Source organism: Eurosta solidaginis, chromosome 5, assembly GCF_040869045.1.
Source record: "Eurosta solidaginis isolate ZX-2024a chromosome 5, ASM4086904v1, whole genome shotgun sequence".
NCBI lineage: Eukaryota > Metazoa > Arthropoda > Insecta > Diptera > Tephritidae > Eurosta > Eurosta solidaginis.
This window is the reverse complement of record NC_090323.1, coordinates 167,419,949-167,436,600: the sequence shown is the minus strand read 5'-3', so window position 1 is coordinate 167,436,600 and position 16,652 is coordinate 167,419,949. Positions and strand designations below refer to the sequence as shown.

Genomic DNA, 16,652 nt, shown 5'->3' with positions numbered 1-16,652 from the left:
TTTAAGGGCTACAATTTTTTTTTTTGGCTCATGAAGCCCAAATCATGTTTGAAAGGAGAAGAAAACAAGTGACAAAATCCCGAAATTATGAACCTTATTTCCGACTGAGCAGATATATAAAATGATGCCCATGCCTGGAGACTCTAAAAACCAAAAATAAATTTTTTTAATACTCCAAATGGTAAATACTTTATTTTGATCACATATAAGTTTTGGTCTCGATTGATAAAAGGTTGTTGTTCAGGGATCCAAAACCAGATAACCCCATGAACGCTCAATTTATTAAAACCTGAAATTCTGGCAACATTCGACACCCTTTAACCGTTGTTATCTTTTCGCGAACAGAAATCAAAAAATTAAATTTTGTTGCTTTGAATTTCAAGTTTAACTTCTGTGTCCTCCATCGCTACTAAAATGTGTAAGTATTTGACTTTGACTTGAGAGAGATGTCGTATTTTAGAAGCACGGACCACTGTACTTATTCATATGAACAAAAGTGTATGAGTGTACGTTTTTGTTGTTTTATTTCAGTGTAAAACTTGTGAAATGGAGTAGAGTATGCAATTTGTAGAATGGAAGGAATTGAATGAAAGTGCTTTTGGTGGTTCTGGTGATTGGAATTGTTTTTTTGTTTCCATGAACGAGCTTTTTCTTGCCTTTGTATTCGTACGCCTGGTTAAGTTTATTTTAGTGATATGAGTAGATATTTTGCTGCTAAAATTAAATGTTTTGGAGAGTTGGGAATGAAAATACTAAACATTTTGAGAACACATTTTAAATAAATGGGAGATGGGAAAATTTTTGTTTGTGTACTTGAGATGTTTTGAAGAAAGTAATTGCGTGAGGTCAAGCCAGGCGAACGCACAATTTTCAATGGTTTAAATTGCATAAAAAAAGTTTAAAGCTTTATATTTGTATGTAAAACGTTGTTGGTTACAATTAGTTTTGCAGATATTTAAAAAGTTCATTTTATTTTGGATTGCTTGCTCTTTGCTCAAATTGAATTTACCTACCGCGCGAAAGTTTATTATTATTGTAGTTATCGCGTACTTCACTAATAGCGTGTTTAAAATCAAACTGATCGACTATTCCTCAGCTTGCGCTGTTGCCTAATTCGCCTTCTTCACCTAGGGTCTAGACTCTAGACTTCTCACGAAAAGCCTTCTAGAACAGCTACTTATTTATTTCTCTTTTATGTATCTGGTATTTACATATCTTTTCAAAGTATATGCGTGTGCATGTGTGAGTAATAACTTCTGCGCTTAGGTGATGACTACATGTGTGTATGTGAAATAATCTCTTCGCTGTTTGCATGCATATGTGCTTGCTTACTTTGCTGTTGTTGTGTATTTATTTACTAGTAGCACAGTGACGCATGGAAATTGCTAACATTCGCCACAGTATTAACAATTATGTACGTTAAATCCTATCAAGAGCAAGTGCGGGCCATCAAAAAACTTTTGAAAAGGTTAAATACAGCGCTTAAATATCTATTTAAAAATTACACAACTACAAATGCCATACACGCTTTTAAACTATGAGACTGTTGACACGCCAACTACGTACGCTGCTCGTGTTTGATATCGTTGTGTTGAGAAAACCAGAAGGCCTCATGTAAACTAACTTAGTTTCGAGATCGGAAACAAATGAATGAAGAGTAGATAGTTGCTTGTCTCGTTGTGAACTCTCTTTTAAGAGTCAGATTTTATGAAAGAAATAGTTACAATACAAGAGTTTGGGTCTAGCTCGGACAACGCCAATTGACCGCATGACACCTTCAAATGGCCACAACATCATATTTCAATTAATAAAAATATTAAAAATAATGAAATTATCACCATACTGCGTTTCCGAAATCGGCAATTTAAAGTGGCTACAAGGCCAATATATCCTCTGATTATTGTAGTGATCATAAGGTCAATTACTCTTATGACCGTTGACATTATATTACCCCACCTGCAAAGAGTGAGTTAGGTGCGAAGGAACGCAAGAAAGATGGATGAGATACATAAATGATTTATGCTGCAAGTCTCTCCACTACAAGCGGCCACCCAAGAGAGATCGTCGATATCAAATCGACAAGTGCTACGGTAGAAGGCATGGGCTGCTTGCGTCAAAATTGAAACATCTCAATATCATGCAAGGGTGTTTTTAAGGTAAAAAATTAAAGCGTTGGTAGAGCTATAAACTTGTGCGTGCAATATAATGCGAAAATGCTGAAAAAAAATCTGTGAATAAGTTCATTGTGATCCCCACGGCTGAGGTTACAAAACTCCATTCAGAGAACCCGTGGTAGTCAATTCCTTGTGACAAAGCTACTCGGCTTTTCCCCGACCAAGGGATGTAATTTAAGTGGAACTCCGTACCATTTCAGTGTAACTCCTCACTTCGAATTTTCAACTATAGAGCAGATCCTAGCAGCTGGAATGCTTCGGTATACTAGCTTTCTCTGGGAAGGTATTTTACCTAATCGCTTTCCAGGAACGTGGTTTTGCTCTTTTTGCAGGAAAATAATGTATAAAGAACATTCAAAACACATTGTCACCAGACGAAGAGAATAAATGTAATTTAAATAAAATTGGACCTGGTAGGGTATCGACGGAAGCACTTAAGCAACCCGCAATTTAAAGGCGGAGCTTTGTTGCACATATACAACAAAAGCCTGCAAGGACCTTTCTCGTAAAGCGGAAAATAATGCACCTCATTTATATTCGGAAAAGAAAAGTAGATTTCGATTCTACATCTTCTTTCTGTCACTATGCATGTTCAAAATTGATAGGGAAGTGATGGATAGCGTCAACGAACAACAAAGCAAGAGGCCACTAAATAATAGATACCAAGGCTGTTAATCTTATTGGTCACGCTTTACGTTATATATATCCTCAACACCGTCAGGTGGAGGTGACGACAGACAAATAGTCCACAATTCTTTCTAAAGCGTACCGGCATATCTCCCAGATATATTAAGGAACTCTTTAAATATCATCCAGTCAAGTCCAGAGGAAGCTCAGTGATCAGTTCAAGGATCGGTGTTAGTTTCTGACCTTTAAAGCAAATTAAGTTGTTATAATTGTAGCAATGAGGTCTCTCCCCGAAGGTTTTTGGGAGTGTTATCGAAAAGCAAATCACGATATTATTGAGCTGAGTGGCTCACTTTATATTATACGATATCCTTTCGACGTTCTGTACTTATGAAGGATCTATGAAGATACAAAGTTTCGATAGAAATTGGCAAATTTTCGGGAAAAACAATATTTTTTAAGCAGTGTGAAGTATTAATAAGATAAATAGTAAAAAAAGGATATACAAAAAAAAATTTTAAATACTAATTTCAAAAATTTTGTACAGAATTTTCTAAATAAAAAGGGACAGTCAACTTGATATGTTCTTTAGTGTGTGTTGAAAACAAATCAAAGTAACATATTCTACAAAAATACGAAGACCATGTTATATTTAGTTTGCTTATTCAATGAAATTTTTCTCTAGCATAATGTTAATAATGTTAATAATTTTTATAAATTTTTTTTTACTCCTTGAAACTCTTATTCAAAATTTTTAGCGTATTGCATATATAATGTGGAAGGTTCTCCAAAAAATTACTTCAAAATAAAGGCAAATATAAATTTACTTAATTATTCTACTTACCGAATGTCCAATATCGCCCATTGGCCCTGGTTTGCCCGGCGGTCCAATCGGTCCAGCTTGGCCCGGTTTGCCGCGACGTCCACGCATACCTTTCTCGCCCTTCTCACCCTTCGTACCATTCATAGCCATGCCTTCGTAGCCACCAGCGAAAAAGGCCTGCCCTGGCGGTCCTTCGGGACCGCGATCACCTTTGGGGCCGCTCAGACCACGCACACCTTTTTCGCCTTTCTCACCTTTGGAGCCAGGCAGGCCGGTCAAACCGTTCGACCCAGCTGGACCAGGCTCGCCGTTCAAACCTGGTGGTCCCTCATAGCCTTGTGGACCGCGTGCACCTGGCGGACCAGGTGGACCGGCTGGACATTGACATCCTGATAAGTTTTGTGTACCATTCAATGAATTATCTGCATATAACACTTCACCGGGGGGACCGGCGGGACCAACCGGTCCCATTTCACCAGGTAAACCACGATCGCCTTTTAAACCAGAAGCGCCTGGTGCGCCAGCAATACCCGGTACGCCTGGTTGACCGGGTTCGCCCTTTTGTCCAGCTGTACCATGCACGCCTGGATGGCCCTGTAAAGATAAAAGAAAAAAAAAATCAAAATTTTTTTAATAATTATTTTAATATTATTTAATATTTTTTCGAAAAAAGCAATTACTAGAAACTCATATATTATAAAAAGTAATCAAATAGGAATTAAAAATTATCGAAAGTAATCAAAAATAATTAAAAGTAATCACAGAGAATTATTTTTGATTACTTTTGATAATTTTTTTCAATAATCATAAAAGCTAATGAGTTTTTTTCTTAATCAATTGGAAAGTAATCATTAAAAAATTGTAATAATGACAAGTAATCATTAATTATTACTAATGACAAGTCACCTTGAAATAATTTCTTAAAAAAATAATCAAATGCACCGGTAATCATTATCAACCTAATGAAAATGGCAAGTAGACGTTAAATGACTTCAAAATAATGTAATCAATTGAACCGGTTATAATTACCATCACTAAAAATATCAAATTATTCATTAAATGGTTCCTAAGCTGAAACGATAATCATTACCATCATTCGTAATGGCAAGTAGTCATGAAATAGATTCTTAAGAAAATAATAAATCAATCAATCAATAGTCATTACCAATATCAATAATGGCAAGTAATTATTTAATGGCTTCTAAAAAAAATAATATATTTATCCGGTAATCATTAGGATACTTATTATCGTCAAGTAATCGCTAAATTATTTCTAAAGACAATTATAATCGACCGGTAGTGATCATAATTAGTAATCATTATTTAACGGCTCTATGCAAAACTCATTTAAAATCATTTAAATAAAATATGAAAAAAAAAAAATTATTTAGGCACAAGTGCATTTGTAAATATTTATAAATATTTTTCCATATGTGTGAATTCTCAATTGCATACTCATTATCGTATAAACAAAAACAAACAAGTAAGGAAGGCTAAGTTCGGTTGTAACCGAACATAACATACTCAGTTGAGAGCTATGGAGACAAAATAAGGAAAATCAATCTGGGGTAACCATGGAATGTGGTTGTATAACATGTGTATCAAATGAAAGGTATTAAAGAGTATTTTAAGAGAGAGTAGGCCATAGTTCTATGGATGAACGCCATTTAGGGATATCGCCATAAAGGTAGACCAGGGCTGACTCTAGAAATTGTTTGTACGATATGGGTATCAAATGAAAGGTGTTACTGAGCATTTTAAGAGGGAGTGGGCCTTAGGTCTATCGGTGGACGCCTTTTCGAGATGTCCCCATTAAGGTGGACCAGGGGTGATTCTATAATGTGTTTGTACGATATGGGTATCAAATGAAAGCTGTTAATGAGTATTTTGAAAAGGAGTGATCCTTAGTTCCATAGGTGGACGCCGTTTCGAGATATCGCCATAAAGGTGGACCAGGGGTGTCTGTACGATATGTGCATCAAACGAAAGGTGTTACTGAGCATTTTAAGAGGGAGTGGGCATTAGGTCTATAGGTGGACGCCCTTTCGAGATATCGCCATTAGGGTGGGCCAGGGGTGACTCTAGAATGTTTGTACGATATGGGTATCAAACGAAAGGTGTTACTGAGCATTTTAAGAGGGAGTGGGCATTAGGTCTATAGGTGGACGCCTTTTCGAGATATCGCCATTAGGGTGGGCCAGGGGTGACTCTAGAATGTGTTTGTACGATATGGGTATCAAATGAAAGGTGGTAATGAGTATTTTAAAAGGGAGTAATCCTTAGTTCTATAGGTGGACGCCTTTTCGAGATATCGCCATAAAGCTGGACCAAGGGTGACTCTAGAATGTTTGTACGGTATGGGTATCAAACGAAAGGTGTTACTGAGCATTTTAAGAGGGAGTGGGCATTAGGTCTATAGGTGGACGCCTTTTCGAGATATCGCCATTAGGGTGGGCCAGGGTGACTCTAGAATGTGTTTGTACGATATGGGTATCAAATGAAAGGTGGTAATGAGTATTTTAAAAGGGAGTAATCCTTAGTTCTATAGGTGGACGCCTTTTCGAGATATCGCCATTAGGGTGGGCCAGGTGTGACTCTAGAATGTTTGTACGATATGGGTATCAAACGAAAGGTGTTACTGAGCATTTTAAGAGGGAGTGGGCATTAGGTCTATAGGTGGACGCCTTTTCGAGATATCGCCATTAGGGTGGGACAGGGGTGACTCTAGAATGTTTGTACGATATGGGTATCAAACGAAAGGTGTTACTGAGCATTTTAAGAGGGAGTGGACATTAGGTCTATAGGTGGACGCCTTTTCGAGATATCGCCATTAGGGTGGGCCAGGGGTGACTCTAGAATGTTTGTACGATATGGGTATCAAACGAAAGGAGTTACTGAGCATTTTAAGAGGGAGTGGACATTAGGTCTATAGGTGGACGCCTTTTCGAGATATCGCCATTAGGGTGGGCCAGGGTGACTCTAGAATGTGTTTGTACGATATGGGTATCAAATGAAAGGTGGTAATGAGTATTTTAAAAGGGAGTAATCCTTAGTTCTATAGGTGGACGCCTTTTCGAAATATCGCCATTAGGGTGGGCCAGGTGTGACTCTAGAATGTTTGTACGATATGGGTATCAAACGAAAGCTGTTACTGAGCATTTTAAGAGGGAGTGGGCATTAGGTCTATAGGTGGACGCCTTTTCTAGATATCGCCATTAGGGTGGGCCAGGGGTGACTCTAGAATGTTTGTACGATATGGGTATCAAACGAAAGGTGTTACTGAGCATTTTAAGAGGGAGTGGACACTAGGTCTATAGGTGGACGCCTTTTCGAGATATCGCCATTAGGGTGGGCCAGGGGTGACTCTAGAATGTTTGTACGATATGGGTATCAAACGAAAGGTGTTACTGAGCATTTTAAGAGGGAGGGGGCATTAGGTCTATAGGTGGACGCCTTTTCGAGATATCGCCATTAGGGTGGGACAGGGGGACTCTGGTATGTTTTTGTACGATATGGATATCAAATTAAAGGTATTAATGAGTGTTTTAAAAGCGAGTGGCCCTTAGATGTATATGTGAAGGCGTTCTCGCGATATCGACCAAAATGTGGACCAGGTGATCCAGAAAATCATCTGTCGGGTACTGCTAATTTATTTATATATGCAATACCACTAACAGTATTCCTGCCAAGATTCCAAGGGCTGTTGATTTCGCCTTGTAGAACTTTTTCATTTTCTTCTACTTAATATGGTAGGTATCACACCCATTTTACAAAGGTTTTTCCAAAGTTATATTTTGCGTCAATAAACCAATCCAGTTACCATGTTTCATCCCTTTTTTCGTGTTTGGTATAGAATTATGGCATTTTTTTCATTTTTCGTAATTTTCGATATCGATAAAGTGGGCGTGGTTATGGTCATATTTCGCCCATTTTTTATACCAAGAAAAAGTGAGCTCAGGTAAGTACGTGGGCTAAGTTTAGTAAAGATATATCGGATTTTGCTCAAGTTATTGTGTTAATGGCCGAGCGGAAGGACAGACGGTGGACTGTGTATAAAAACTGGGCGTGGCTTCCACCGATTTCGCCCATTTTCACAGAGAACAGTTACCGTCATAGAATCTATGCTCCTACCAAATTTGAGAAGGATTGCTAAATTTTTGTTCGACTTATGGCAATAAAAGTATTCTAGACAAACTAAATGAAAATGGGCGGAGCCACACCCATTTTGAAATTTTCTTTTATTTTTGTATTTTGTTGCATCATATCATTACTGGAGTTGAATTTTGACTTAATTTACTTATATACATTAAAGATATTAAATTTTTTGTTAAAATTTGAATTTAAAAAATTTTTTTTTTAAAAAGTGGGCGTGTTCTTCATCCAATTTTGCTAATTTTTATTTAGCGCATATAGAGTAATAGTAGTAACGTTCCTGCCAAATTTCATCATGATATCTTCAACGACTGCCAAATTACAGCTTGCAAAACTTTTAAATTACCTTCTTGTAAAAGTGGGCGGTGCCACGCCCATTGTCCAAAATCTTACTAATTTTCTATTCTGCGTCATAAGTTCAACCCATCTACCAAGTTTCGTCGCTTTATCTGTCTTTTGTAATGAGTTATCGCACTTTTTCGGTTTTTCGAAATTTTCGATATCGAAAAAGTGGGCGTGGTTATAGTCCGATATCGTTCATTTTAAATAGCGATCTGAGATGAGTGCTCAGGAACCTACATACCAAATTTCATCAAGATACCTCAAAATTTACTCAAGTTATCGTGTTAACGGACGGACGGACGGACGGACGGACGGACGGACGGACGGACGGACATGGCTCAATCAAATTTTTTTTCGATCCTGATTATTTTGATATATGGAAGTCTATATCTATCTCGATTCCTTTATATATGTACAACCAACCGTTATCCAATCAAACTTAATATACTCTGTGAGCTCTGCTCAACTGAGTATAAAAAGAAAAAAAAGTACTCCTAAACGCCAGCGGGTTAGGGGGTCAGAATATTCCCGCGGTAGGTATGCATGTCGTATGAGGCGACTAAAATACCAGATTCAAGGGCTGTGTAGTGCAACCCTTCAGGTTGCCAGCGCAATATATAGCTTCTCCAAAACCCATTGTTAACCTCACCTATCCGCGGCGAATCCTGTTTCACTAATAGACGAGGCTCTGGCGACCCCAAGTTCCTCATAGAACTTGGGGGTGGGGAGGGAGGGGATGGCCTGAGGGTTTAATGTGGCCACATAAATCGTTCCCGAGATAGTCGGGCTAGCACCTTAATGGTGCTGTGGTACCGGAGCGTACCGGATCTGTATCCGGCAAAGGACCATCACGTCAATAACACTCCCCAAAGCATTCGGGGAGCAACCTTATCGCTACAACAACAACAACAACAAAGTACTCCTAAGTCACGCATGTAAACAGAACTAATACTTATACAAATTGATGCTTGAAACAAGTAAGGAAGGCTAAGTTCGGGTGTAAGCGAACATCATATACTCAGGTGAGAGCTTTGGAGACAAAATAAGGGAATATCACCATGTAGGAAAATGAGCCTAGGTAACCCTTGAATGTGTTTTATGACATGGATTTCAAATGGAAGGTATTAAAGAGTATTTTAAAAGCGAGTGGACCACAGTTCTATAGGTGGGCGCCTTTTCGAGATATCCCCATAAAGGTGGACCAGGTGTGACTCCGTATTGTGTTGGTACGATATGGGTATCAAATTAAAGGTATTAATGAGGGTTTTAAAAGGGAGTGACCCTTAGTTGTATATGTGAAGGCGTTTTCCCGATATCGAGCAAAATGTGGAGCAAGGTGACTGAGAACATCATCTGTCGGGTACCGCTAATTTATTTATATATGTAATACCCCGAACAGTATTCCTGACAGGATTCCAAGGGCTTTTGATTTCGCTCTGCAGAACTTTTTTATCTTCATCTACTTAATATGGTAGGTGTCACACCCATTTTCGAAGTTGTTTCTAAAGTTATATTTTGCGTCAATAAACCAATCCAATTATCATGTTTCATCTCTTTTTTCATATTTGGTATAGAATTATGGAATTTGTTTTCATTTTTCGTAATTTTCGATATCGAAAAAGTGGGCGTGGTCATATTCCGATTTCGGTCATTTTTATACCAAGTTATCATGTTAACGGCCGAGCGGAAGGACAGATGGTCGACTGTGTATAAAAACTGTGCGTGGCTTCAGCCGATTTCGCCCATTTTCACAGAAAACAGTTACCGTTATAAAATCTATGCCCCTACTAAATTCTAAAAGGGTTGGTAAATTTTTATTCGACTTATGGCATTAAAAGTATTCTAGACTAATAAAATGAAAAAGGGCGTAGCCACGCCCGTTTTGAAATTTTCTTTTATTTTTGTATTTTGTTGCACCATATCATTACTGGGGTTGAATGTTGACATAATATACTTATATTTTGTAAAGATATTAAATTTTTTGTTAAAATTTGACTTAAAAAAAATTTTTTTTTTTAAATGGGCGTGTTCGTCAAGCGATTTTGCTAATTTTTATTAAGCATACATATAGTAATAGGAGTAACGTGCCTGCCAAATTTCATCGTGATATCTTCAACGACTGCCAAATTATAGCTTGCAAAACTTTTAAACTAATTTACTAATTTTAAATTTTGCGCCATAAAGTCAACGCACCTACCAAGTTTCATCGCTTTATCCGCATTTGGTAATGAATTATTGCACTTTTTCCATTTTTCGAAATTTTCTACATCGAAAAAGTGGGCGTGGTTGTAGTCCGATTTCGTTCATTTTAAATAGCGATCTGATATAAGCGCCCAGGAACCTACGTACCAAATTTCATCAAGATATCTCAAAATTTATCCAAGTTATCGTGTTTAAGGACGGACGAACGGACATGGCTAAATGAATTTCTTTTTTCGCCCAAATCATTTTGATACATAGAAGTCTCGATTAGTTTATGCCATTACGGATTACCGTTATGCGAACAAAGTTAATATACTCTGTGAGCTCTGCTCAGCTGAGTATAAAAATGTGTTCATTGTGTTCATTTAACCTCACATATACAGACACTAACCACTTGACCCTTAAACCATTAGTTATTAAAGCATTGATCTCATACAGACTATCCATTCCGTTCCTCTTTTCCTTTTGCATAAATTGCATTGTAACCTAGTTTTCAAATTCAATTTTCCACTTGCTTAAATCAAATCATCGCAAACACTCCATTCTGGGCCAGGATATAACAAAAATAAATTTATGCTCACATTGCAATGGTATGATGAAGTGTACATATATACACACACACATACAGGGATATACTCAGATGAAAATATGATCACCATAGCAAGCCATACATTTAACTCGGCAATAAAAATTTTCATCATACGCAAACATACACACATTAGAATGCGGAAAAAACTTGATATGTAAAAATATTTACGTTAATATATCTACCTAAGCTCATATACATATATACAACACCGTACAGAGAAATTGGAATGGACATTTTTTTTAATTTCGTCAACTGAATTGCTCTATTTTTCAGTTTTGAAATTTATAAAAAAACTTTTTTAAACTTTGCAGGCCAACGTCAAAAACGCTTACGAAAGTTCTGCAAATCCGTGCAAAGTTTAACGAAAATCTCGAAGTTACCTGAGTTTTTTTAAGAATGCGGTTCTATAGCGCAATGAATTTTTAGTTTGATGGATCCAAGTCTCTCAAAATTCGCATTGAGTTTTGACATTTTTTTCCGAAGTGTGTTTGAGTTATCTTCTATATATATAAAAAGGAGTCTCCATTTTGATTGTCACTCCATAACTCGACAACGGATAGAAAGATTGCCATGGCATTTTTAGGAAAGATACAGGAAGGAGAGATTATGGTTAGTTGAGTTTAAAATCCCAAATCGGTTTAGCCATATAATATATATATGATGGTATATATAGTATATCTAATATATAAAATTCTTCTGTCACGGTGTTAGAGGCTTAACTCCTCCGAAACGGCTGAACCGATTCTCATGAAATTTTGTGAGTATATTGGGTAGGTCTGAGAATCGGCCAACGTCTACCTTTTTTCTTTACGTCCCTAGGGTCTTGAGATCAAAACGTGGACCCGGGTACCCTTAGAATGTGTTTATACAATACGGATATCAAATGAAAGCTGTTGATGAGTCCTATAGTACAGGATAATTTTCATACTACTGGGAGGCTAGGGTCTCGCGATATAGCCCAAAACGTGGACCCGGGTACCCCTAGAATGTGTTTATATAATATGGATATCAAATGAAAGCTGTTGATGAGTGCTATAGTACAGGATAATTTTCATACAACTGGGAGGGTAGGATCTTGAGATATAGCCCAAAACGTGGACCCGGGTACCCCTAGAATGTGTTTATATAATATGGATATTAAATGAAAACTGTTGGTGAGTGCTATAGTACAGGATAATTTTCATACAACTGCGAGGCTAGGGTCTCGAGATAATGCCCAAAAAGTGGACCCGGATACACCTAGAAAGTGTCTTTACATTATGGGTATCAAATTGAAGCTGTTGCTGAGAGCTCTAAAGTTCAATGTGATATTCGATTTAGCCGCATCAACCTGGCAAAACTGATAAATATGCATGCGAAGCCGAAATAAAGACAAGAATTAATAACACCCACATACCTATCTACATACGTCCTATTCGATTTGCCTGAAATTTCGTATATAAATTTGCCTATATTAGTATTTACGATGCTTTTTTCCGGGAAGTATACCAGAGACGGACTGGGACTGGGACTGGGATTAGGACTAGGACTGGGACTGAGACTGAGACTCGGAGTGGGACTGGGACTGAGACTCGGAATAGGACTGGAACGAAATACATACCACCCTCCGGGACTGGAAATTAGAGATGAAGAAGAAGGAGAAAAACTTGAGAGAAGAGAAAAGAGAGAAGAAGACTGAGAAAGAGATAGAATGAGACGAAGATGGAGATGAAGCGAAAAAAACGGAGGGAGGAGTGAATAAAAAGATTAGGAAAAAGTTTAGAGGGGTAGGGCGGAGTTAGACGGAAAAAGCTTATTAAAATGTATGCAGATAGGCCAAATTTATGGCAGAACAACGTCCGCCAGGTCTGCTAGTCTTCTATAAAAAGAAATGTTCCACTTTTGTATGGAAGAAAGTTTGACTTTTGAGAGACCTATGACCTGTATTTTGTGAGTCTAAAATTCATTGGGTTACAAAAAAATTAATATAAAAAGTCAAAATTTTCCTAAAGCTTGTTCGAATTTTTGAGATTAGTTTGTACAATTTCAAAATTTACCACACTTTTTCTTAAACTATCGAAGACAAAAATACAAGGTTAGGTAAAGTTGAACTAGCCGGTCAATAAAGACCTCTAATAGACTGAAAGTATAAATAGTATTACCAGAATTTGTTTGAAAACCCAACAGAAAACCCCCAATTAGGTGCCAGGACTTATGTATGGAATAAATACGTCCACTTGACTGCTGCGAGATCGGACAACTGTGCTGCTCCTAGTAGCTGGAATTTTGACCTCCCAGCGCAAGACACGAGCACAAAACGTATCCAACTGTTACTTTCTGCACCTCGAACTTACTACATCTGCTGTTAGTCGTCTTTTTTTAGACAGGAGTATCTTTGATAGTCTAAAATCGTTCTTAGAAATTTTGTAGCTCCGCGCTTTTGTTCAAACTTTTCTTGCTTAGTGGATCAAATGGAACTTATGCTACCTTTAGCTTACTCCCGAAGGGATTGCTGGAACCCCTTTAACAACTCATTGGCCTTTTCGTTACTTTGAGTCCCATTATGACCGAGACACCAATATACATAGATGTTTTCTCAGCTAAAGCGAAGTCTATCAAATGCTTCTTTGCATTTCAGGACACCTCTGAATGAAGTACTGTGTGAGATTATTGCTTTAATGGCAGCCTGACTTTCAATATGAATATTGATACTACTGCAGCTCAGGCACGATTATTTCAGAGTTTCTGCCGGTTTCTGCTCTGCTCGTATTTTCCGCCTGAAGGAGGCAGTGATCTGACAGCCTGTAGGATCTACTTAGTTATAGATCGACATAGTAAATAGCACACCTGATTCCTTCCGTAATTTGGAATCATAGGTAAATAAGTGTATCCTATGTTCTAACTTGTCCGTATCTTTTTGCAAACCTTCCGGTTGTATTGTGGCCTCAAGATCTCTTTCGATGTCTAGGCACGAGACCATGTCCGTTTGGCCTTTACTTAAGGGCACTATACTCCTTTGGTCATACGGCCTGCTTTTATGCCTTTCAGAGATCCAAAGCCTTATCAGGTCTGCAGATAGGATATGAAAAGTGGCATGCAATGCTGCTGTGGAGGTACCTTTAGGGCTCCCCTTATGCTAATCATTGATAACCTGCATATTTACTACCTCAAATTTTTTTGTATACATACTTTTTGGTGCAGCTGCCTACCAAACTAGGACCCAATAGTAAAGTATGGGATTGACAATTGACGTTTATATTCAATGCAAGTTTAGGCGATAGGCTCCACGTGCTCTTGCATGCATACAGTACCACGGAGAGTTTCTTCGCCCCCTCTTCCAAGTGGAGCTTTCTAGTATTGTTTCTAGATTTTTTTTTTCAGTAACAAAATTAGGCTACTGCCATTTTTCTGTTCGCTGCTGTGCATGTATTTTTATATGTCTGTTAACAGTACTTTTATTTAAAGAGCAAGCAACGCTTTTAACCATCACTCTAGCCACGTATAATCTTTCTAGCGCAAAAATTCCTATATTTGTTTTTGTTATTTGTGCTGGTAGTTCACATATTATCAACGCGCCATGATTTAAAATGACCTGCCATAAATCTAAACACGTTTGCTGGCAAACTCATTTACTTGCACATTAGGGCAGGATAATGTTTGTATAAATAATTTCATAGAAAATAATCAATTCCCCGCATACACAATTTTGTATGAGGTTTTGCATGGGTGAAAGAAGTAGTCCCGATTATTTTAACAATAAACCCACTAAATACATATTAATATAAATACCTTAAAATGCTTCAAAATTTCGAATACTGTGAGACTACTTATGGGTTTAAACTTGTCCCATGTACTGGGAAGCTATTTTTTCCTATTGTACGTTTTGGCAGCGCACCGCCTTCAAGTAGCCGAATGAAACCAGGTTAATCCTGTTAATTTTTAATTAATTTTTATTTTTTTTGTTCAATTTGCATGGTCAAAGTCCGCGTAAGAATCCAATCCGTTAAAAACGATGTATACAAATTGCGTCATAAAAACTGACCCAACCTAATGGATATGCAAATGTTTATAACCTTAAACCCAGTAGTATTTCCCTCACTCCGAGGAGAACTCCGCAGAGATGTTGCTGCCGTGCAGGCGCGAAAAGATTCTATTCGTCGCTGGCAACACGAATGGAGCTGCAGTGCTGCAGGCACATGGACCAGGGAACTGGAGCCATGGTCAGAACGACCACATGGAGAGGTTGATTTCTACATGACACAGTTTTTAAGTGGCCACGGCTACTTCTGGTAATACCTCCAAAGGGTGGGCGTTGTCGAAAATCCGAATTGCTTATACTGTGTGCTCATAGATGACGCACCCCACGCCTTTTTCGAATGCGATCACTTCGCACAGCAACGGAGAAGGGTGGAAGTAACACTAGGCGACCTATCCCAGGGCAGTGATATCCATAAAATGACCTGGGGAAGTGACAGATGGGACATGGTCAGCAGATGCTCCTCGCTAAACACGGTGAGGCCCGCTGCTACAGAGTGTAGCACCGAGGCTTAACAACCCGGTTCGTGCATAAAGCATTTCCTCCATCCACGTTAACACACAAAGAACAAAAAAAAAAGTATTCCAGTCAGCGTTGGTTTCTAAAAGTCGGACGTAACATAAGTACTATGGATTGAGTGAAACAAAAATGCACTAAAAATAATATTAATTTAATATTATTAAGCAGGAGTCTAACTTCTTTGTGACGTAAAGTAGAGTAAGCAGCGTAAGCAGTTCTTGTGCCAGATAGCTTGTATCGCTTGATCGAGAGAGTCTTTTGATTTTTCACACCATTGAGTTCTTAAGTGCACCATGCAGTTAATGTAGTAGCTGCCGAAATGAAACACATTGCTAAATTGTGTCTGATAAAGCTACCTCTGGTGTGGCTTAACTTAATCCCTGATCGGGCGCTAGTTAACGTTCAAATATAAGTTTTCTAGACGTAACCCTCTATGGGTACACATCGAAATTAATCAGTACTGTTATTCAGTTTTTTGTTTATTTTTCATGAAAATGAAATGGTATATAAAGTTTTTCAGGAATCACAAAATTGTACTTTTTAAAGAGGAAGAGACCTACCCACCAATAACTATACCGAAATGACCAGGATGGTCCTGCCCGTCTATCCGTCTGTTTAGACGAAAACCAGTTCCTCAGTTTTTGAGATATATTGACAAAATTTGGTGAGCGGGTATATTTTGGTCTCCGATGAGATATTTGGCAGAACTGACCAGATCAGAACACTATAGCATATATCACACATACAACCATTGCAAAGAAAACAGGTTTTTTTTGTCATATCTTCCTCAATTTATCAGATAGAAGAGGTCGGTCATATATATTGAATATATCCCGTACAACCGATTGTTCAGATAAGAAGCTCTTCGTCCTTTCGGACCAATTTTAAGAGCATTTATTGTTGTCAGAAAAAACGATCTCTCAAATATAAAATATATATCCCGTACAACTTGCTGTTGAAATGTAGGCAACAAAAAACATGAAATCTTGTGTGGGGATTATCGATCCATTAAAATTAGCTTAGAGACATTTATTCCCTATATATTACATATATCATACACCCGATTAGTCAGTTAATACTGAAAACAGTCTCGTCTTTACTTGTTTTCGTATTATTTAAAATAAAATTTGTTAAATTACCAAAATATCTAATCGAACTTCTTTCATGTAAGTTCTCCAAGACCCTCGAGGGTGAAATAATTCCAATTTG

General features: G+C 37.8%; 1 protein-coding gene across 17 annotated transcripts in view; it reads right to left on the bottom strand.

The window, feature by feature from the left end:
* The window catches only part of LOC137233656 (collagen alpha-1(XV) chain-like), a 1,316,768-nt gene that overhangs the window by 185,839 nt on the left and 1,114,277 nt on the right, over window positions 1-16,652 (bottom strand). For all 17 annotated transcript variants that reach the window (XM_067756874.1, XM_067756865.1, XM_067756879.1 and 14 more), the window contains one exon: window positions 3,646-4,218. In XM_067756874.1, the coding sequence (XP_067612975.1) occupies window positions 3,646-4,218 (573 nt within the window). The remainder of the gene's footprint in view (window positions 1-3,645; window positions 4,219-16,652) is intronic.